The sequence below is a fragment of the Strigops habroptila genome, chromosome 18 (genome assembly GCF_004027225.2).
Source record: "Strigops habroptila isolate Jane chromosome 18, bStrHab1.2.pri, whole genome shotgun sequence".
In the NCBI taxonomy this organism is placed as follows: Eukaryota; Metazoa; Chordata; class Aves; order Psittaciformes; family Psittacidae; genus Strigops; species Strigops habroptila.
This window is the reverse complement of record NC_044294.2, coordinates 324,219-347,667: the sequence shown is the minus strand read 5'-3', so window position 1 is coordinate 347,667 and position 23,449 is coordinate 324,219. Positions and strand designations below refer to the sequence as shown.

The 23,449-nt window shown below is 51.8% G+C and overlaps 2 protein-coding genes across 2 annotated transcripts in view; one reads left to right on the top strand and one right to left on the bottom strand.

Annotated features, from left to right (window-relative positions):
• The first annotated feature begins 83 nt into the window (after positions 1-83).
• On the top strand, positions 84-7,302 carry PPP1R15B (protein phosphatase 1 regulatory subunit 15B). The gene is made up of 2 exons (XM_030473254.2): positions 84-1,780; positions 4,563-7,302. Exons 1-2 carry the CDS (start codon positions 233-235, stop codon positions 4,773-4,775), a joined length of 1,761 nt encoding a protein of 586 aa, XP_030329114.1. The 5' UTR covers positions 84-232; the 3' UTR covers positions 4,776-7,302.
• A 9,384-nt stretch (positions 7,303-16,686) lies between these two features.
• SYT6 (synaptotagmin 6) overlaps positions 16,687-23,449 on the bottom strand; it is a 35,016-nt gene continuing 28,253 nt past the window's right edge. The window contains exons 5-7 of the mRNA XM_030473349.2: positions 23,022-23,193; positions 22,427-22,577; positions 16,687-16,913 (exon numbers count right to left, since the gene is read on the bottom strand). Coding sequence (XP_030329209.1) covers positions 16,842-16,913; positions 22,427-22,577; positions 23,022-23,193 — 395 coding nt within the window. The 3' untranslated portion in view covers positions 16,687-16,841. The remainder of the gene's footprint in view (positions 16,914-22,426; positions 22,578-23,021; positions 23,194-23,449) is intronic.

Genomic DNA, 23,449 nt, shown 5'->3' with positions numbered 1-23,449 from the left:
CGCCGGGGGGCTGTGACGCAGCGGGGGCGGGCAGGCGCGTGCGCGGTGAGGGGCTGGCGCCGGCCGGGGGGGGTGAAGGCGCCGCGCTCGGGCCCGCGCCGCCATTTTGTGCGATCGCCCGCAGCAGGATGGAGCCGAGCAGCCGAGCGGAGCCGCGCGCAGCCCCCGCCCCTGCCCGGAGCGCCGCTCCGCACGCACCGCCGCAGCGCTGAGCGGCACCCGCTGCCCGCGCATGGAGCAGAGCGGCCGGGAACGCGCCGGCCTGGGGTGGGCCCGGCTGGGCTTCGCCGCGGCCTGGCCCAAGCTGGCCGGGCCCAGCGCGGCCCCCGCCGGAGCCTCGCCCCAGGCGAGCCCGCCCTTCTCCTGGCTGCGGCTCATGTCGCAGCTCCTGTCCCCGCTGCCCGCTTTGCTGCAGCGGCTGCTGCCCGGCCCCGCGCTGAGCAGCGCGCTCTGCCCCGCCGCCGGGCAGCCGCCCGCCAAGGGTCCCCCCCCGCCGCCGCTGCTACTGCTGTCCGAGCCGGCCTCGCCGGACTGGGCCGAGGAGACGCTGCCGTGGCCGGAGGAGCCCCCGGAGAAGGAGCGGGAGGGCGGCGCGGAGGCCCCGCCGGGGCTGTGGGGGAGCGGGCTGGTGCGGAGCCGCCTGCTGTCCCTCTCCGTGCCGCGAGTGGACTTGTACGTGCTGGGCCCGGAGCAGGGCCCGGGCGGCGGCCCTAGAGAGAACCATCTGCCGCAGCCGCTGCGGGCCGAGGGCCCCGCCGAGGCCGGGCTCCGCCGGGGCGCGCTGCCCGAGGCCGAGTTCCTCCGCAGCAAGCGCTTGGCCTTTCTCCAGCGGTGGCGCTTGGCGAGCGGTGGCCTGGCCGTGCCGGAGCCGGACCACGGCTACCACAGCCTGGAGGAGGAGCAGCAGCAGCACAAGGGCGGTTGGCGAGAGGAGGTAGGGGCACTGCGGGAGCAGCGCTGCGATGCTGGGGCCTTGAAGCGGCCCCAGGAGCCGAGCGACGCGGGGAGACGACCCGGAGGTGGTGGTGGTCCCGTGGAGCAGGAGGGGGAACGGGGCGCAGCCGAGAAGGGGACACTTGAGGGGGAAGCGTTGGCTGAAGAGGAGGGCGAGGACTCGGAAATAGAGCGAAACCTTCCAGTGTCGGTCAGACCCGCCTGTGCTAATAAGTTAATAGACTATATCCTAGGGGGAGTTTCCAGTGGGGAGGAGAGTGCGGATGATGAGGAAGACGGGGATGATGATGACGATGGGTTCGATAGTGAAGAGGAGCTCCCCTCGGACTCAGACGCCGGTAGCCAGGACGGGGAGAGGCTTCACCTCTGGAATTCCTTCTACAGTTTGGACCCTTACAACCCTCAGAACTTCACAGCCACCATTCAGACATCGTCCTGCGATCTGGCAAGGGACATGTCGGATGCGGAGGAGGAGGAAGATGATGATTCTTCGTGGGTAGAGGAGTCCTCGGGCTCTCCTCAGCCTAGTTCTGAGGAGGAGGAGTGGGACTGTAGCAGTGTGGATGAGGCAGAAAACTTGAAACTTTGGAACTCGTTCTGTACCTCAGATGATCCATATAATCCTTTAAACTTCAAGGCAGCCTTTCAGACAGCAGAGAAAAAAGGGACGCCTGGCTCAAAAGGAGCAGAGAGGCCGAGTTTGGTCCCTGCTGAGTTCAGTCCCTTAACTAAGTGTCGGGGGCAGCTGGAGGAGCGTGACTGTGGGGTCAGGGTGCTGCACGGCATTCTTGCTGCTGAGAAATGTCCAAGTTCCAAGCGGAAAAAGGTACAAACTTTGCTTCTGGGTTTGTGTTTTGGTGATGCTGAAAACCCCCAACAGCAGCCCCCGTTGCGGGGGGGGGGGTGAGGGGGCTTGTGCCACGGTTTCAGCCTCGGCCGTACCCCCATGAGCTCATGGGCGAATCATTTGGCTGGAATGAGCGTGCCTCATCCTCTACACGTGACGGGAGTTTCACAACTCGGTGACGTGGGGCGCTTCCTCACGTTCCTTTTTTAGACTTGAAGTTACGTTTTGCTCTGAAGAGGTGGTTTTCGTGCTGGGTTGGTGGTGTCAGTCTCTGTTGTGTAGTTTCCATCCTCAGGGCAACAGTTGAGATCTATGATGTAAGTTTTTCCTTTGGAAAATAACACTGAAAAAGTCTTATCAGTGAATAACACTGATAAAGTATTTTAGGACCTTTGCATGCACATAGTGTAATCCAGGGTTAAAGTTTCAGGAGTTGGGACAAGCCTGCTTGAGTTACAGACATCTTTGGGAGTAAGAACAGCTCTTCTGTTGGGGGTTAACACAATAATACACTGAAGTTTGAATACAAAGTGTAATACTCCTCCTGGTTTCATTTAAAAGACTTGAAATGCAGCAGTCATTCCAGTATAATCTGGAGCTGGGCTTTTGAGCACAAACTGGAGGATTAATGTGGTGCTGAAGAGTTTGTGCATTAAAAAAACCCTTTTAATACATGTGCCAGGGCTCAGGTGAATAGGAATAACCTAATTGCTTGTCTCCTGAGTTCTGTGATGCTGCAGATGGACTGGGTGGCTTTTCAGGTGTATCTTGCCTGATACTTCAAACATTAGGATGAGGAAGAGCTTGCAATCGCAAGTCCTGGGGTAGCACACGGGGGTGTAACTGTCATGTTTGCTTTAGTGTTCTTACAGCAAAGAGGTTCGTTTGCTCCTGTAATTGAGAGCCTGGCTTGGAGGTCACTTCCTAGCTGTCCTTGCTGGGGCAGCTGGTGCTTACAGACTTCATGGATCCCACAGGACAAACTGTTGTGGTTTAAGCTAAATGGAAACGACTCCAACAGTTCCTGCAGGAGGGTTCTTTGTACCTGAACCCGGGCAGCCCTGAGGAGCCCTGCTGTAAGCTCCGCCTGCCCCTCGAGGCTTGCTGCCTGTCGGGGTGCAGGCTCCACAGGAGTGATGCTTTGGTTGCTGTGTGGTTTGATTCTGTGTAATCCGGGTGAAAGAACCATGACCTAGATGCAGGATTTAACGTGACGTGTCAGCATCCAGTAATTGTGCCCAGGGGTGCCTCAGACTGATGTAAAAAGGCTGTAAGGTGGAAACTCGCAGGGGGACAGGCTGATGTAACAGCTCCCTGTGCTTGGAAGCACATCGTTACACCTATCTGCAATCGGAGCTGAGGTTGCCAAGCAGGGCCCGATGTGTTCCCAGGAAATCTTCAGGTCATTCGTCCCGTTTCCCATCTGGCAGCTTACAGTCACACAGCAGCAAAGTCACCAAAGCCGGGAGCATTTTGTTCTGCTGAAGGGTCACCAGTGCCATGCCACCGCAGGACGTGGGCTCTGATGCCCCTGCTCTCCGAGGTGACTGCACTCCTTTGGCATCACTGCTCTAGGTTCAGATGACTTCTGGAGGCTTCCACACAGTCTCTTGTGGCTCTGTATCCTCAACTGCTGATTATTCCTGGAGGTCTTCTCTTCCATAACTGTTATCTTCGTGTTGGAGGATGGCTTTGCCACAAAAAGCAATCTCACCACGCTCCTCTCTGTTAGCATGAAGCGGGTATGAGCCTAGGCTCCTGTGTTAATCAAACATAGGAATAGAGCAGCAAGTGGGTTTTACCTCCCTGTGTTTTCCTGACCTTCCAGAACTAGCTGCCCTGCAGCACATCCCGTGGAGCCACCTGTAAGGACAGTGCTTGGCTTCTCTTCGGGAATCAGTCCTAGGCTGAGACTGATGGATGCTGAGAGCTCCCCGGTTTGCCTTGCAGTTTGGTAGCTAAGTGAAAAGCAGCACGGAATTCAGAGGGAGCCTGGAGTGGTCTGGCTTTTGCTTAGCACTTGATAACAGGAAGACTTAAATCCTTAGTACAGTCTAACCACCGTCAAGTGTCGATCCTGAGCCTATACATTTGCTTGCTTAAAATAGCTGAATAGCTCTTAAACCTAGTGAGGAGGGAAGGGTTTTGATACCTGTTTTAAAACGCCATCACCGTGATTCCACGTTCCTGCCTGAACTGAAACCCTCTGGGATGTGACACCAGCTCTGAGGAGATGGGGTTGTTCCAGTCACACGGTGATGAGTGTTGCTTCCTTCTGTGTGACCTGGTGTGATTCCTTACCCCGGTGCTGGAGCTGACTCACATGCTTGGTTGCTTCACAGAACAGCGGTTCCTCCCTTGCTTTCTGAGTGTTGGCAGGAGGGTTTCTCTGTAGGCAGAAGTGTCTTGGCACGTCCTGCTGGGTGACCTGCCCGCACGGTGCCTGTGGAAGGTCATAGCCCAGGTGCTGGTGGCAGGGCTGTTGTGGAACAGGGAACATGCTGTGATCTGCCACCAGCCCGGGGAGGCCTCTGAGGCTAGTTTAGGAACTCTGTAGTAGTTAAACTCCACTTTGGAAGTCAGCAACTGGTTGTTCTTAAAGCTGAGGTGACACATGCTCCGGCCTAGGCAGCCTGTCAGAGGCTCTTGGCTATTTTAGGCATTGAATAACTTCTGTTCAGATATAAAAGCATGTGCAAATAAACACTGAGCTCCTTCTGCACGAGTGCGTGGCTCATGCTTTACTACTGGTCTTTTCCAGGTGACCTTCCTGGAGAAAGTTACTGAGTATTACATAAGCAGCGAGGAGGATCGTAAAGGACCCTGGGAAGAGATGGCACGGGATGGATGCAGGTTCCAGAAGCGGATCCAGGAAACAGAAGAAGCGATAGGGTACTGCTTCACAGCAGAGCACCGGCAGAGAGTGCTCCGGAGACTCCAAGAAACCTGCTTCGAGGGGGTCGATCTCTTCTAGCGCCTTGGCAGACCTGGCAGCGTGTGTGACCCTCAGCACTCATGGCTCTTCAAAACGAGCAGTGGCAGCTGCATGTGCTCTGCTGAAGTGGGGAGAGAAGTGGGATTTTAGCACTTTGATCCCAGTTGGAATATACCTGTGTCCCATTTTGATACCCAGACAAAATCTTTTGAGTATCATCAAGGGTAAGGGTGGTATAATTGCATTCCTTTTAAGTAACACTTGAGAGACAGACTCCTTTGGGTTCAGTCCATTCCAAAAATGCCTTGTCTGCCGTCTGTTGGGAAGTGGTGACTATTAAGTTGGATTTTTTGCACTTTGAAAAAGCAAAACCTATTTTGAAGGAAATATTTATGGGGCTCAGAACCTAATTCTTGCAGTTTTGATTTAAAGTTTCCAGAGGTATGTGCTCTTCTTGTGGGTCTCCATTGCCTCGGACTTGTGCAAAAGCCTCAGAGTTTGTTAGCTGATGATGTTTACTGTGCAAAAGGCCTTTGAAGATCCCAGTTTTGCATGTAATGTACTGCTTGAGTGTTAATGTGGTGCTTTGGTGTCTCGATATTTCAGTCTAGCACACTGGGGGATTCAGGGGAGCTCTGGTGCACTACGAGCCCTTTGGTTTATCCTTATTTAAATACATACCTTTACCCCGTACTGTTCCAAAGGGTGCTAGCTGCTTGTGCACCAAACCTCTTTGCTTTCAGGGCAATGAAAGGCCTCATCCTGATCAATAATTAAAGCTGCAAGGTACATATTGAGGTTGATGTTTGAATTTAGGACACACACAGCCCCTAGTCCTTTAGTTAACCTTAGAGGAGCTTTGCTGCAATGGATTCTGCTTTCTGAAGATGGATTGAAGTGAAGGATTCTTTGTTATTTCTTGTATCCAATATGCTCATTCTGGTACTTGTAAGGAGAATTCTCTTTTACTGATGGAAATCTAAGGCTACAAATCGCTGTGTTCTTTACCAAAAGCCAGTATTAATACCTCTGTGCATCTGCACTTTTGTTCATCTGTTAGCAAACTAACATTTCACATGTGGGGTCTGGAAGGGGAGGTCCCTGGTGGAAGGCAAACACTCCTTATTTCTGTTCCTAACTTCAAATGTTTAATTGTTGTTGCAGTCACACTAAGAAAGCAGCACCAGTGGGATATGTTTGGACCTGAAGGATGTTGTGTGGCTGGTATCCAAGCAGGTATGAGGTTGGAATAAATACCAAACATCACAGAATTCATCTCTGTTCACCTGAAGCTGCGTGAATAAGTGATTTGCTACTTGGTTCCTTCAGCTATTTCCCTTTTGTAAGGGAGAAATCCCAGAACACCTCAGATTTGACATGTCATTGATGACTTCAGTTTTGAAGTTGGAAGAAGAGCTGCAGAGAGCTGCTTTTGGCCATCTCTGGCTCAGATTTCAGAGCTTTGGGGTTTATGCATTATTCTTACTGCATGAAGGATGTGCTTGGAATTGAAACCCCCCCTTTTCCCTGTGACTGTACTGAAATTCAGAGGGGTAACTATGAACTACAGTAGTTACCATGTGGAGTTAAGATCCAGGTGATGCTCAAGCAGCATGGAAGCAATGCAGCATAGAAAAAATACCGATTGGGTTCTCCTTTCCTACAGTTTGAGTTTGGAAATTGTAATTGTAACGATGCCCTCAAATCCTTTTAATTTTGGGATTGTTTTCCTGTATCACATTTGATAACAGGGGGTCTGCTTTTAGCGTAGAAAAAAAGCATGTGGGATGATCAGTGGAGAATTAGAATAGAGGATTTGTTGACTTCTGGTCCAGGTGTGGCTGATGAGTGAAGATGCTGTTCATTGCTCTTGATAGAAGATACTGCAGTGGTTTTCCTGGGCCTCTCCTGCTTTCCTTGCTCTTGGAGAACTTGGTGCTTCAGTTACTCTGGACAACTTGATTTATTGGTGCTGGGAAGAAGCTTTAGAGTGGTGAGAATTAACCCTGCAAACACTGATCTGCCCTTTGCACAGGCTTGGAACAGGCTCTGCCTGGGGGTGAACTGAACTGGCACAGTTGGGTATCAACGACATTAAAACCTGTTGCTTCCAGGGTGCTGCTGATGTTACGAGGTGTTTTCCAGCCTGCAGTGCTCTTCCTGAGCCATACCTGCTTGGGGCAGCTTTCCCCCCTCCAGCCTCATGTTTGAAGTAGCCAGGGTGAGGTGAGCAAACACTGACACTAAGTTCATCACCGTAACCGTCGCCTAAGCCGGGTTGTCACCGTTGTCCCTCTCACCTTGTTACAGTGCTCATCCGGGATGTGCTTGGAGTGAGGCAGTGAAAACGCCACTTGTGAACTTTAAATCAAAACTGTAACGATCAGATTTTATTTTTATATCATTTAGAGAAACCTAAAAGAGCAGTGTCCGCATTGGCTTTCTACAGATTTTAATTGATTTGTGTCGACTTCGTTGGGGTTTTTTATCTAAAGTTCTATTTCTGTACATAATAAAACTATTGAGAACTAATCCGCGACTTGGAATAAAGATATTTGCAAGATAAGGCCCAGGTGGTTTTCTTTGGAAGAGCCGAGCCGGGGGAGGCAGCCGGAGAGCCGGGACTGAAGGGAGCGCCGCTGCATCCGAGCTGGGGTCCCCGGGGCGTCCGGACCACGCGTGCTCCGCGGGGGGGCTCCGCGCTCGGCGTCTGGTGCTTGTAAGTACGGGGGCGAGAGGAGGCCAATGGCAGCGCCGGGGAGGCGGGACCGGCGCGGATTGACGGGCCCGACGGCCAATGGCAGCGCCGGGGCTCTGGGAGGCGGTGCCGGCCAACGGCAGGGGTGGGGCGGCCAATGGCCGTGCCGGCCCGTGGGAGCGGCGGCGAGGGCGGGCCTGGGCGGATTGAGCGGCGCGGCGGAAAGGGGGAGCGGCTGCCAATGGCAGGGCGGGCCGGGGCGGATTGGCGGGTGCGGCAGCCAATGGCAGTGGAGAGGGGGACTGAGCGGGGCGGGTTGACTGGTGCAGCGGCCAATGGCAATGCTGGGACTGCGAGGGCTGCGCGGGTCGGTGGGAGCGGAGGGGGCGGAGCGGGGCGCGCGGGCGGAGCCCCGGCCCGGGAAGGAGGAGGGCGCTGCGGGGTGAGCGCTGCAGTAACCTCTGCGCCCGGGAGCGCCGCGGCTCCGCGGAGGGGAAGCAGGGAGGGAAGGAGCGGGTGCGGGTCCCGCCGGCGTGTGATCACCGCGTGTAACGCGCTCCTGTCGCTGCCTGAGCCGGACAAGCGCGGGCAGTAGTTACGTGTGGGAGTAAATGATCCTGCTCCCAGAGCGAGCCGGGAACCCCCAGCCGTGCCCGTGTCCTCCCCCCGCACCGTGTGCTCGGGGCGGTGCTGTGCAGGAGCAGTCAGTCCCTGCATGAACTCCCTGCGAGGGTCAGTGGGTGCGTGTCCCACCGGTGGCTGCACAGAGGGAAGGTTTCTTTCCTCTAGGACGGGAAGACTTTCTGGACTGTTTCAGGACCCTCCAGGGGTCCTGGGGCAACATCCAGCGAACATCCAGCCCCTGCTCCCACACCTTTATCTGTGTCCCATCACCAATGCAACACCTATAGGAAAAGTCAAGTGTTGCTGCTTTGAAGACAAGTTGTTCTCTTGGTTTCCCCTTCACCAGCCATGAGCATCCTGCAGATGAGCCACTGTGCGCGAGTGCTCCGGCTGCCTTTATCCTGGGTGGTGCTTTTCCCTTCCCCTTTCCCTGGGGGTTGTGGAGGGTGGTAGGACCTGGGGTACCTGAGCATGGCTGCTTGTTAGGGAGCTCATTCAGCTCTTGGGCTGACTTCAGGGTCCCTGGAGGCAGAGGCTCCTCCGTGTTCCAGTTTAGCCGTCGGGGGCGGCCGGACCCTCTCTGCCACAGGAGGTTGTTAAAACCTCATTTCCCAGAGCCCGATGGGGGTTGCTCTGGGGCAAGGACCAGCCCCTTCCCCTGTCCCCCCATTCCAGGGCTGTGCATGAGGGGCTGTGGCGCAGCAGGACACGGCTGGTGGCCCCATGCCCTGACCCCGGGTGCAGTGTCTGGGCAGTGGCAGGAGTTCTCTCTGTACAGAGTAGTGTTATCTCTTCCCATAATGAAGGGTTAGTGGGAAATATGCTAAATGTGACTGCTCCAGTGAAGTTGCTGCTTTCATTGTGAGTGCAGCTTCTTGTGCTGCAACTCTTTCATTGCCAACTGTTTCATCTCTGTAAAGAGGAGCCTCTGTGAGTACTGATCCCTTCCATCTCTCCTCTTGAAAAAGAATTCTCTTTGGAAGGCAATCTGGAAAAGTAAATTGAGAAGTTCTATTAACAGTAGACAAGAGAATGGGAGATCTTCTGCCTAATTTTTCCCTCTTGTCTAATTCTCAAGGATATTGGCTTTTTTCCCCCTTCTCCTTGACACTTTTCCAGCTCACAGGAGCTATGGATGAGGTGAAGCAATTCTGCGTGTAGTATTAGAAACAGGGGAGCTAAAAGGAAGAGTAGGCAACTTAAACAAGTGTATTATAAAGATGCTATTGTATTGAAACATGAAGGGGGGGGGTAATTTCTCCATTTAATACTTCCTTAATGGCTGGCTGGCAAGGATAATCACAGGCTTTTAACTTCAAATAGGTATTTCTGCCCACGTAACATCTGGCTGAGGTCTCACTCATCACGCATGAATTGGGAGGCAACAAAGGACTGTACCCAGGGCTTGGCAGCAGAAGTGGGAGGACACTGGAGTTTGGGCTGATCCCAGACATGCCAGGAGGGCCACAGGCTGGCAGCAGCTCGCTGATGGTCCTTGGCACTCTCTAATGCAAATGCAGAATAAGCAAAACCAGATTGAGCAGGAATGTTTGCTTGGAGCTTTGTTGCGGAGAGGAGGGCTCAGGCCTGGGGCTCCATGGGCTTGGAGCTAAATTCCTCCCTGCAGAGCGTTGCCGGCAGCTGGAGAAGATGGAGAAGATTCCTCTGGCAGCAGGATCTGCTGTTAATGGCAGGATTTAACCCCAGCTCGGTGCTGCTGCAGGTGTCAGTGAGCTCAGGGGTCTATGAGGCAGTTCTGTGGCTTTGGGGACTGCAGGGGCTCCCGTCCACCCTGCCTGCGGTGCAGCCGAGCCCTGCGCAGCCGGGTCCAAGGGGTGCTCAGCCTGGCAGCATCCCTTGGGGTCCCCCCAGCCACGGCCATTGCTGCCTGGGGGCGATGCTGATGCTGAGATTGAGGATGAGCACATTGGGCCACAGCTGTGCTCAGCTTGTCCCCACTTCCCTCAGCCCTCCTCAAACCCCAGACCTGGCTCTGCCATACCCTCCACTTCACAGCGCTGCCCCTTGCCCCTTGTATGTCCCTTTTCTGGGCCCCTAAACCCTCCCCAGCACTCACCCCCCCTCTGCACTCTTGTATGTGCTGTTTTGGAGGAGCTGCAGCTCAAAGGACAGAAACTGGAGTTTCTGTTAAGATTCTGCACCATTGTGGGGTCCCTTCAGAGCTGCCCCCACTCCCTCCCCGGGTGCTCCTCTCACCCTGCCCAGCGCTGGCATCTCTGCTCCTTCCTCTTCTCTTGGCAACTAACACTGAAGTCTTTGAAGTCAGAGCTCCCAACCCTGCCAGAGGAGCTGCGGCTCTTGACACCCTCAAAGTTTCATTGTTTTCTGGGCACGGCATCTGCTGTTATTGCAGTGCTTTGATCAGGGGGGATTACTCTGCGTGCGCCGCTCCCGCTTGCATCCGTCTCCAGACAAGGATATTGCTGACACGAGGGAGCTCCCACCGGCCTGGGGATTTCACACATCTACAAGCTTTCACCAGGATTTGCTTTGGGCTGCTGTTAACACTAATGCTGTTATTATGGAAGTTGTTTCCTGAGGACAGAAAAATGCCAGCTCAGCTCTTCAGCTCAGCGGTTCTTTCATTTCTTTCCTCTGAACATCACCTCCCCCAGAGCCTTTCTGCAATAGATCCGAATTCTCTGCTTAATAGCTCCTCCTGAGGCCAAAATGCTGCGGGATGCAGTGATGCTCCTTGTGCTGAGGTGTTCCAGGTGTGTGGCGCAGCTCCTCCCTTCCCGCTGGGGCCAGTACTGAAGGGTCCTTCCCCAGCCCCACCGGCGGGAGCCCACACCACAGACACACGTCTCTGCTGTGTCCCCGCTGCTGCTCCCAGCGGTTGTCCCTCTGCTCTGTCAGCCCCCGAAGCAGCAGGGGTTGATCTTTCTCCCTTGCCAAGAACAGTGCTCAGAGGTTTAGTAGCTCTTAATTCAAGCCATAAACTTTGTGTGGCTGCAGAGACGGTTCAGTGTTGATTCAGAGCAATGGAGCTGCTCGGATTGCCCAGCCCCAGGCAGGAGCAGGGCTCTGAGCAAACAGATGAAGTGTTGAGACCACTGGGGCTGTTCGGCCTGGAGAAGAGAAGCTGCGTGGAGACCTCAGAGCAGCTTCAGTGTCTGAAGGGGGCTACAAGGATGCTGGAGAGGGACCTTCATCAGGGACTGAAGCGATAGGACAAGGGGTGATGGGTTCAAACTGAAACAAGGGAGGTTCAGGTTGGAGATAAGGCAGAAGTTCTTCCCTGTGAGGGTGCTGAGGCGCTGCACAGGGTGCCCGAGAAGTGGTGATGTTTTCCTGCTGAGGCTGCAGGAGGAGCGCTGCTCTCCCACTGGGGCTGCTCTGGGTGCTGGGACGCGGCTGTGTCTGCTCACAGAAGCCAAACACAGCTGGGTCCCTGCTCCCAGGACAGCGTTGGGCCGGTCCCGAGGCACCAGGGATGCTCCAGCCTTGCAGCCCGGTGCCACAGGCACCCCGAGGAGAACCCTCTGCACCCACTCCCCCGGCGCTGCAGCACGTTCCCCCCTGCCCGGCCCCGGGGCAGGATCCCGCTGGCGTGAGGAATGAGGGGAAAATTCCCCCCCTGCTCCCAGGGGAGGGACGGGGAGCACAGCCCTGCAGGGGGGCAGAGCAGCAGTTAGAGGCTCATTAGGTAAAGCTGAGCTTATGCAACAGCCAGAAGGGTCCCTCCTGCTTCCTGTAACCATTATGTCCTATTAAAACTGCATTAATTCACCTCCAGCAGACAGGGGCTGTACCTGGTTCAGCAGCCTGCAGAGTAGCTCAAGGGGGTTTGCAGCATGCATTGCTGTGCAGAACTGAACCAAACAGGGGTCCTGTGCGACCAAAGCAGCCGAGCTGGTGGGGTCCTGTGGCACAGGACCAGTGCTGTGGGACCAGAGAGCAGGGCTGGGAGGGGGGAGGCTTGGTGGGATGTCCTTAGCTCAGGGCCGTGGGGCTGGAGGGGTGGGGAAGGTGGTTTTGAGCATCAGAAGGAAATCAGCAGAGCGATGAGTAAAACCCTCCTTCACTTACACAAGCCACCCAGGAGCAGCGCCAGCAAACCGACTGCACTGAAAAACGACTGCTCTTTCCACTGCCCTCATGGCAGTGAAGGAACACTCATCTTCTCAGGCAGTTGGCAATGGAGAGGGATGTGCAGTTGCTAATGGGAGGTGAGGAGAAAGCCTTCCGCTTTGGAAGCAATTATCAGCCCAGAAAGCGCTCATGTGTGCGCATGCGAGGCCTGGGGCACGTTTCTCAGACACTGCTTTGCTATGGGACATTTCCTCTCCTACCCGGGGTCTGGCAGCGCCTCCAGCACTGCTCCTGATGGCTCCTCCAGCTCTGAGGAACCACAGGGACCTCGGCATGGCTGGCACCGCAGGTGGGAAGAGGCTGCTCCGGGTTTGGGGTGGCTTTGGGCTCCTCTCCTGTTTCTGCCTGCTCTTTCCGATGCTGCAGGTTAAAACGTCTGCACTTGGCTTTGGTGGTGGCTGTTCCCACGGCAACAGAAGATGCTCTGGATTTGCCTTGACCTGTTCCAAGGTTCTTTATTAGCTTTAATGAACTGCCTTTTTAATAGAAGCCTACACTGGATTTTTTAAATAGATGTGCTTTAAATTCCATGGGTTCAATTACAAATGGCACGGGAACATGAGATACAGGATTACATTTGCATGACTAACACACTGCTTTGAAATTTTATATATATATGTATATGAAGCTGTAAAGTATAATTACAACTTATCTTTGAGAAAAGTCCAGGGGAAAAAAGCATTTCTTGACCATTCAAACAGCATTGCCACTGCAGAGGTTTGTAAGAGGAGGTCATCCTTGCTCGATGCTTTATAACTAGGAATTAGATCCCTAACCCAGCATTTAAATGAGTGCACAGCATTACTGATACATATAATCTTAATGGCAGAAAGAATGGTCAGGGCCCCGGAGGAGAAAACCTCTAGCAAAATGAGCCTGAGTCTGGGACTGCTCCATTGGAGAGGTGATGAATAGGGCAAATAACAAGACAAGAACCAATGAGGAACAAATGGAGAGCAGAGATAAGCATCTCAAGGAGCGGGGCTGGGCTCTTCTCGGATGAGCTATAATTTGCTGTCTAATTTATTACCTCCCTGAGTGAAGACAAAAGTATCTGGACTGAAGTTACTTGGACTAAAGACTGAAGCAGGGTTGGTGCTTGTACGGACTGAGTGGATGTGATTACATACCCTTTATAGGCTACTCAGGAATTATGTGCAAACAAAAGGGTTTGAAAGAAAGAGAATAAAGCAGAAAACAAAGCACACGGAGCTGCTCCTGCCCATGGTGGGCACAGCTCAGCTTGAGCTGCCCACGTGCCCAGAAACTCCTTCCCCATCCCAGCTTCCTTCACAGCACCAAGAGCGGAGCTTCACCGTGGCCGTAACTCACTTTCCATGGGGTGTTTTCCACTTTCTTCTCATATACCAAGTTATTTTGGTTTCAAGTCAGTAGAAGGGCACTTGGCTGAGACCCTGCAGAGCCCTCGTAATGAGCAGTGCAATGGACCCATGTCCCCGGGTTCTCCCTGTGTCCCCATCACTAAGTTAGCAGCCCTTCAGTGGCAGCCCTGCCTTGACTGTCTCTTGCTCTTCCTGCAGTTGCTCATTGCTGGACACTGTGAGACTAAAGCTATAAAGGAAGGCGATAAAAAGGAAGGGCTGGGGGTGCTCGTGGGTGTTCCCTTTGCTGGCAGGGCTCAAAAGAAAAGAGACTGTTTGCAGCCTTTGCAGAGTGTCCAGTAGCCAGTACTTGGTTTGTGAGCATCTCCTGCCCTGGCCTGTGGGCTCAGCAGCCGTGCATCAGGAGCTGCCTTGGTACCACTCTCAGCACACTGCCAGCACACAGCACACAGCCCGGCACAGCACACAGGCCCTAAACTACTCTGTGAGTAACGATTACACAGTTAAGAGTAGGACGGAAAGTGAAGAGCAAGAAAGCAGCTTCACTAATCCCAGAATGGCACTTGTGCTGGGCTCAGCTCCTTTTTGGAGTTCTAATCCCTCTAGATGAAAGGCGAATGTTCACACTTGTACAGTGTCTCATCTCCATGAGTGTGACCAATCTGCTTGAGTGGCGATGACAAACATACAATGGTTTGATTAGTCCCTTCCCAAGGGATGTGGCAACATCTCAGCATTTCAAATACAAGTGGGGGGGGCTGAGCCATGAAGACGTGGGTGTTCATCACTAACGTGAGATCCAGTTTTCCAGCAATGCAAGTGACAGCCAGCATTGAGGGGAAATTGATTTTCTGTGTGGAGCAAGCATTAAAAATAGAAGCTTTGTGTCAAACCCCACATATGTTTTGACTAAATCCCAGGTAACAAGAAGAATGGGTAAAAGACAGAGCTTACACAGAGAACTCCAGAACCCAAGAGCCAGGATTAAAGAAGAAAAGGATTTGAGTGGGTGAGTGCAGTTAATGTTTGTCAAGTGCCATCCTTGCATCCAGAGGGATTGCTGTGGCTTCTTCTGGGTGCACCTTGCTTACAGGTGCTTTGATCTGCAAACCTGCGAGAGGCACATCCAGTTCATGGCACTAACCAAGCTTAGGCCAAGGTTCAGGGGCCCGTGGTCAGGTTTTGAACCATTCACCGCTGGAAGTTAATTATTCTGTATGGCCAGAAACTCTTTCCTATCAGGAGACCTGGAACATTCCCTGAAATGATGGGTGGTCTTGAGAAGGGGCATCCTCAGACGTGTCCCTGGGTAGAAGCCTCCAGAACTCTTTGTGCTGGAACTCGGTGCAGTTCCACCAGCTTTTCCTTTCAAGGAACTGCTGGAAATGCATTTCTTCAGGTTAGATCTAAGGCAGAAGCTCTTCCCTGTGAGGGTGCTGGGGTGCTGGCACAGGGTGCCCAGAGAAGCTGTGGCTGCCCCATCCCTGGCAGTGTTCAAGGCCAGGTTGGACACAGGGGCTTGGAGCAACCTGCTCTAGTGGAAGGTGTCCCTGCCCGTGGCAGGGGGTTGGAACTGGAGGAGCTTTAAGGTCCACAAACCAGGCTGGGATTCCATGATTCTTGTGAGCAGTTCCCCAAGGGATGTGCATTGACTGTCTCAGGACAACCAAGAACTCCAGGCTTTATGGCCTAAGGAGTCTCAGCTCCCAGGCACGCAGTCTGCCCTTGCAGTGCTTCACATCACATCAGGCTCTGTTATTATCACACTTTATAGCATCCGCTGTGATTGCTGCCCCCACCTCAAATCACATCTCACACAATTCTTGCTTTCACAAGAGGAAGCATTTCACCAGACAAGGCAAGACTTACAAATAAAATCATTTTATTGAGTTTCTGCTTCTCTAGCATGTGGCACAGGAAGAATTAAGACATAAGGTGTGATGCGGAAGTATGTGTTTGTCCTTCATCCAACAAAGGATTCCTCTTACCCAGAAAAACAGTGCAAACAAAGACCCTCCCCTGCCAGTCATGATGTTCAGTGATGTGTAGGAAAATGGGAACTGAAGCTGACCTGAAGACGGTGGCTGATGGATGCAGTTCTGCTAACCTGTTATGAGGAGAAGTGCTTGCCTTGCTAGGGAGTTTAGTTTGAACTTGAAACCAAGTTGCATTTACTTGATTTAATGACAGTGGAACAAAGAGCACTGATGTACTTCGTAACGCAGGGAAAAATCCACCATGAGAAGGTGTCCAAACCCCACAACTGTCTGATAACAGCAGCTGATTCAGCTGCATTTGCAAACTGGTACTTGGGGTGTTTGTTAGAACTGCATTTGTGGCTTCTGCAGCCAAACAACCATCAAAGTTTCCTTCTTCCCAAAATTTGCTCTTCCTCCAGGGTTTGGGCCTTAGAAACATTTTTCATTAAGGAAGTGCTGATTGTTTAAAACAAAAGTTCAGAGGCTTTCTTTAGCATTGATTGCGAATTCTGTATTTCCCTTCACCCTCTTGTTCATCCTCTATTATCAGGATGCGATAAGAAATAAAGAAAGATCATGTGAGGATGTCACCTATTTCTGTGACATCTTTCCCCCTTTATGTCTGAACCTCACTAGTGGCAACGCAGTTCTCTCCACTCCAGGTAACGTGGTGATGTACAGGGCAATGAGCAGCAGCTATGAGGGGGTCTTAAGAAACTCTTCATGCAAGTAGCTCTAAGGAGACTTCAAATACAGCAGAAAGAAACCAGGTTTTCCTCCCTGAGGAATCAACAGCATTTTTTTCTCTATGGATAAAGGGATTTGGGATACACACTGCACAAACTTTAACAGCTCATCAACACCTCTATAGCAACAGGAAACCCGGGAACACGCTGCTGGGTTTGGGCTGACCACAAGAGTCTCTCACATCTTCCACTGCAGCTCTTCCCAGCAGGCACAGACAGTGCAGCAGGGCCGGTCAGGATGTCCCCTCCCCAGGCCACCCCTGCTCCCTCCAAGCATCTTTGCACCTTTCCAGCCTCCAGACACACTACACACTATTTTACATGTTGTACACAGCAAACCTCCAGCTCATGTCTCAGTCCTTCCTCCTCCGGAAACATCCATACAGTGAAAGCCACAAAAAAAAAAACATCACCTTGGGAGACATATTAAGACAAAGACACATGTGACCACAAAACAGGTTTCTGCCTTTACTTACGCAACAACAACTAGACTGGAAAGTCTCACTGCTGCCGCTGCCCCTCAGCAAGAAGCTACTGAGACCATAGGCCAAGCGCAAAAGTAACTTGGTTTAGTCCCACGTCCCTCGCCGAGCTCTGGGTCACGGAGTGGGTGGTGGTCTGGGAGAGGGACAGGAGCCCTGGCTGTCAATGCTCGCTGCCCGGCCGTGCCACTGCGGGGGAGACAAAGAGAGAGCAAAGTCTGAGCAAACAGGAGAGATGATGATCACAGAGAAGTGGTGAATGCCCCATCCCTGGCAGTGCTCAAGGCCAGGTTGGACGGGGATTGGGTGACATGGTTTAGTGTGAGGTGTCCCTGCCCATGGCAGGGAGTTAGAACTGGATGATCCTAAGGTCCTTTCCAACCCAAAGCAGTCTGTGATTCTGTGATTTGAAATGCTTCACATCCCTTTCCCACGCTCCCTGTCTCATCTGCTGCAGATTCTCATCTCTACAGCATCTTTCAATTTATTGAACGCCTGCTTTTACCCACTCAGGAAGAATGAGTGAACAATTGACTTTATTGCTTTGTAAATCAATGCACAGGCGGGAGGACTGCTCACAGAAGAGGCAAAACAAACAGTATCAGTGTGTGCTCTGAAGGCAGAGCTTGCTCTCGGTTCAGCTTTCTGCTGCTTCCTGGTATAGTGCTTTTTGGTTTAGAAATCCTGCCTCATTGTGAAATAACTGGAGTCTCTCCAGGCTGGTAATTTTCCTCTGCAGAAGCCTCTGTGTCCACAGGGCCAGAGGCACTTCCCAAAGTGAAAATCACATCAGTGTCAGTGGATGCAGCAAATATTTTTCTTACCGTACTTATGGATCATACATTATTAGTGATCCGCCTCGGGGGCTGTTATAATAATCCAAAGCCATTGCTCCTCAAGCTTTTGAGTACTTGCCCATCTCACCATCTTGTTTTATTGCATTCAAATGACAAACGAGAGACATCTCCCAGAGCTAACAGGAGGCACAGCGCTTCCGCTGCTCTGCTCTCCCCACGGATCAATTCCCTCCTCTCCTACATAAGCAGAAACTCTTTGGTTCATATTAATGCTCTGGCATGTATGGATTTCACTTCCGTGGCTGAAAAGTCATTCAGTAAAGCTGGCCCTCTCTGGGTCAGCTCTGCCCATGCAGCACACAGCGCACGGTCCTGTTCCTTTGGAGCCAGCTGGCAGAGCCTAGCTCTTAGCATTCACTTTATAAATGTGCATTTTGATGGCTAGAGATAGGGGCAAGAATTGAGCCAGTTTTCTTCTCCTATGAGACAGTCAGTGTAAACTGACTCATGGTGCAGGTCTGCATTTACACGCGCTGTATTTCATTGGGGCTGAGCAGAAATGAATGACTGAAGGAGCCGGAAAGCTTGTCCTTCCCAACAGGCTGCCTTCAGGTAAGAAACCAGTTCCTTCTGTTTCTCATGTCAAATGTGTTTGCTAAAATCCCTGAGGAATTGATAATAGGGATAAAATCTCCCCCTGAGAATTACCAATACAACAGCAGAGAAGCAGAAAGTACCATCAAAAATGGCTTTTGGCAGAGGCCTCAGCACACTCTTTGTATTGTTCTAGCTCTGGTTACAGCGACAGCGTTTGATCATCCAAAAATGGGATGGAAACTCTTCCAAGAGGAGATTCAAGTGACCCGTGTGCCTGAGGAACCCAGGGATGGGTTTCCTTCTTTTGATTAGGAAAGGTGACCCATTCATTGTGTAATTTGACAGTCAGAAACTCAGAGCAGTTCAATGAAAGTCAAACACGCCCAGAAGTCTGGAGGAGGCTGGATTTGCATAGTTTTAAAGATAAATGGTTGTTCTTCATTATAGGCATGATTTCGCTCTCAGCAGCAGGTTTTATCTGGAGCGATGTTTCGAACAACTAAGTGCTCCTATGCTGAATGTCAGAGGCGCTTGGCAACATGAAAGACCCATTTTGCATTTCACTGATGCTGCTGCTCTATGAGGCCAGAGTTTGTCTTTCAGAGACAACAGAGACATTTCCAAGTTCCAGAGGTCCCCTTCAAGGCATGCTGTAATTTTCTATTGCTTTTTATAGACACATCACTTTTAACCTGCCTAATGGATGCTCTGAGAACTGCAGAGGAAATGGCACTGGGTGGGATGGTTGAAGTACATTGGGGAGGTCACAGTGGGACCTTGGGGCTGAAGAATGGGAACAGGTTTGTTCTGAGGACAAGAGTGTATTGTGAGGATAACTGAAAAATGCATCAGCAAGTGGGATTCTCGTTTTCTGCTCACAAATGCTCCTTCTAAATGGCTGCGTGAGGACAGTTCTTAGAAGCCCGTAATTAATGATTCATTTGCACATGTTCTCTCTTTAATGATGATGGTCATTAGAGAAGTACAGTCATTATGTTTGGTTACTCACTGTTGATAAATATGGAGCAACCAAAGACACGGAATGTAACAGAAGCAAGTTTCCCTGAAGGCTCCAGCAGTGAAAGAGAAGAAAGAGCAACTCTGGCTCATGGAGGAAGGGCCCAAGTCATGCTGCTGACCAGGAATGAGGGGTTGGGGATGTATTAGCACTGCGGCCAGTGGAACAGGTCCAATGCTCCCAGGTTCTCATGTTGGTCAGTCAAGGAACCATGCCCACAGCACAGGAGGAGGCTTGGCCCAGGGAGCACAGCCCCAAGGGCACCAGTGTCCATCCGTCCATCCCAAACTGCTGTGGCGGGAACTGGGGGCTGGGGCCAGTCCATGGTCCTGGTGAAACACACCCCTGAGTGACAGCTTTCCCGGGAACGTCACCAGAACCTGGGACTGTGGCTGCCCCATCCCTGGGAGTGTTCAAGGCCAGGTTGGACACAGGGGCTTGGAGCAACCTGCTCTAGTGGAAGGTGTCCCTGCCTGTGGCAGGGGGCTGGAGCTGGAGGAGCTTTAAGGTCCCTTCCTAGGGGGAGAAGCGCCTTCCTATGCGGCGCAGGATGCCTTCCTCACCCATCTGCAGTTCCAAGCTGTGTGGGGAGGGGACCAGGACATCTAACCATGGAGCAGCACTGAGCAGCTCTGTGTTCCTGGGTTAACAGCTCCAGACACCCGCTCCTCAATTTATGCACTCAAAAAGACAATTCAATCCCAGCTTTCCTGCTGTCCGTGTAAGATCAAGCACTCAATCAGGAAAGACACTGATGTACAGCAGAGGCCATCAGCAATCGCTCTGGCAAAGAGAGGCAGTCATGAGGATCAGCTAGAGAGCAAACACTCCATTTGCTGCTGCCCGGCTGCAAATGCTTCTGAAGACGAAGATGAAGGTGACTGCTCAGGATTCCAGCACAGCCTGAGCTCCCCCCCATGAAGAAATGAGGGTGGAAAAGGGACCGAGGGTCAGCAGCTTCTCCCTCAGCATCCGCATCCAAGTGCAGATGAAGTGAGGAGCTGGCAGCCCGCAGGGCTGGGACCGATGGAGTGTGACCCTGCATCCCACCGCCAGCCTCGCGCTGCGTGGGGACCCCGACCTGATGGTATAGGACCCAAAACCCAAACTGCTTCTAGAAAATGCACACACACACGTGGAGAAGACGATGCGATTATTCAGAACCAACAGATACCATTTCCCATGAATTTCTGTCCTTTTCCATCTGGTTGGTTTGTTATTCTTTAAGGGACCTGCAGACAGCAGTGGTAAAACTTAAAAGGGCAAATAACTAGAGGGACCATTTGCTGGCTGGCTCCGTGCAACAGCTTATGGCAGAAATACCAGAAGAGATGATCAGAGGCTTTGTTCCTTTCCTTTTGAGCAGAGCTCCTGACCTATGCACGGGGGGGTGATGTGATTCATTCAGGTTGTTCTTCCAAAATCTTGGGAGCTCAACAGAGGTTTTCAAAGTATACTTGAGCAGGTGACTCATCTGAAATGCCTCCCTTGGTTCCTCTGAGTTTTGTCACAATAATTATGTCTTTTTTTCCCCCATTGATTATCAAAAACTTCACAGGAATTTTTCTTTCCACCTCCCACCTGCAGCTGAAAAACAGTGTGGTAAAGTCATATCAACTACAGGCTGGAGAAGGAGCTCCTGCCTCTGGGTCAGATGTGGCAGCTGGTACCGTGCTGTGAGGTGCTGCAGATGATCAGACATTGAGCTAATAGACCTGATGACAGATCACTCAGCTCTCCGTGGTGGCGTGCGATGGCATACGCTGCCTGCCCAAACATCCATGGCTCATGTGTGTGATGCCAGTGTGTTAGCATGGAAAGCCCAGTGACAGCCTGGTGCTGCTCAGCACCCAAAGCCAATGTAACCATTAGTGCACATTGGTATAATTCTGGTTGGATTTACACCAGTTCTGCACCACTGGCCTGGGTGGTGACTCCTGATTTACAGCGGTGCAAAATGGGATCGGGAAACTCCTCATACAAGTGAGTGTGAGTTTTCAGACTCCCATTAACTGATACCTGTATTTCCACTGTGGCTTAAACTGAAACATGAATTGCCAGGTTTTCCCACTGGGTGTAATCAACCTGGCTCCAGGAAGTGAGGATGTTCCTCTGAGAAATCCTGGCTCTGGACAGGGCCCTGTTTCATCTGTAATAGAGAGATGCCCAGCAAGGGACGCAGCAGCAATGAGAACCAGTGCAGAGCCCTGCGCAGGCTGCCGGCCTCACCTCGCACGGCTGCTGCTTATGGATGCTTGGAGAAAGAAAGACAGAAACCCACAGAAGCAGCAGAGCTCTGGGATGGACACGTTGGGATTCCAGCGAGCAGCCTGATGAGCGTGAGCTGGGATAGAGCGCGCTGAGCACAGACTACATTAGTGTCAGAGGAAAGAGCTGACCTCAAAGAAACATAGGGTTTGATGCATACTAAGTCAGACCACTGGAGAATAACCAAGCTGTGCATCTGCCTTCCAGTGGAGCTCAGCAGCTGAGCTTCAAGGGGGAAAAAAGATGCTTTTTGGTTTGTACTTAGTCTGTGGCTTTGAGGGAAAAGGTCTCCTTAGCCCAAGATACAGTGAGAGGTTTTATTGCCTTTATTGTACTATCACTGGCCACAAATGCTGCCTTTCCTTTTGTACCGGAAGTGTCAATGGTGTGTGTGCCTGTTCCCACATCTCTCTCCTTCAGAATTAATGACCTAAATCGGGCAAAACTCCAAAGAGCTCTATAGGAATGTGAGAAAATGGAGCGCAAGGAGGAAGAAAATGCTAGAGATGGTCAGAATGATACCCAGGCATTTCAGCCCTATTTTGTCATCTGGGGCTGCATTAAGTAAATCTCTTTCTCTGGAGATGCTTAAAGCAATTACATTTGTTCTATTTATTCTCCCTCAAAGGCTTGGAGATGAGTCAACAGCAAAATCTTTTAGGATGAGGAAATGGAAAGTTCAACGGGGCGATACCCCTGGGCAGTTGGTGCCGCAATCAAAGAGCATTCTCCTTCCTTGCTGCTCCCAATCCCTAATTTAGGAACAAAAAGTAAAGAAAGAAAGAAAGAAAAAGCCACCACAGTAACAGGCACGTCTGTGAGCACAGCCCCTTTCCTTCCTGCAGGCTTGAGGAGCTATTTCCAGACAATACAGAAATGTTTCCTAGAGTTCATTTCTGGTGAGAAAATTCCCTCAGCTCTTGTCAGGAAATCCCAAATGAGAGCAGGAGCTCTCAGAGAGCCTCGCACCAGCTCATTCATGCACAGCTAATGCGTTAAAAGGAAAGAATAACTCCACACACCTCTTTGAAAGACTTCTTCACCTCCACTAATGAATGCCAGTGTGCGATGGGCTTGCGTGGGTACGCCAGCATCTCATTCCAGTGGTCTCTGCCCAGCCCTTCGGCGTTGACCCCCACACGGCAAACCCCAATGATCTCGTTGTGACCCACTCTGAGGAGCAATAGAAAAACAACAAGATTATCATCCAGATTGCCTGTACCCCAGCTGAGACTGCTGACCCCATGTTGCTGGAGGGCCACAAGACATGGTGCAGTGAAGACAGGCTGTTGGACCTGCATGGTGATGGTCAGATCCTGCTGCTGTCAGTGTGGGATGATGGTTTACAGGACAAGCAAATAGTGAAGGGGAACACAGCACTCACTCAAGAAAATGCCATAAAGCAAAGGACCAGCTTTACCAGAGTTACTATTCTAGCAGGTAATTCTCCATCACCATAAATATCAATGACACTTTAACAATAAATCACTAGAGACAGATTGATGCCGCAGAGCTGTGCAGTCAAGGCCCTGATACTAAGGAAAATGGCTATTGAACAGCAAAACCTGCATCCAATGGGATGTTTTTCCCTCCAGCTCCCCAGAGCCTCCCACCTACCGATCGTAATCCATGACAGAGATGAGCAGACTGACTTGATCCATGTTCTCTGGGGGAATGTCAAAGATTATTGCTTCATTGTAAGTGGGATTAAGTGTGTTTTTCTTTATGGTAGTTTTCTTCTTTTTCAGTCTTCGCCCATCACAGAGCAAAGACACTTTGACATATGGATCTGGGGAGGAAGAGATGGGAAAAGGCCTTCTGTTTATGGAGGTTTCTTTTGTAACCATCACCATATAAAAACAGCATTATCAAAGGGTGGCTGTAAGTCACCATGAGCAAAAGGCACCCCTCAAATGTACATTTAGAAGAAGGGATGTCTGGGTACCAGCTGAATCCACCATTTCTTGTACTGGTGTGAGTGGTGATGGGAGGTCCAGGCCCTGGAGAACCAGCCATGCAGGCTTCTTGGAAGGACAAATGAGCCA

Coding starts and splice junctions, on each gene's coding strand:
- PPP1R15B (XM_030473254.2), top strand. CDS start 233: ATGGAGCAGAGCGGCCGGGAACGCGCCGGCCTGGGGTGGGCCCGGCTG. Junction 1,781..4,562: donor CAAGTTCCAAGCGGAAAAAG/GTACAAACTTTG, acceptor GGTCTTTTCCAG/GTGACCTTCCTGGAGAAAGT.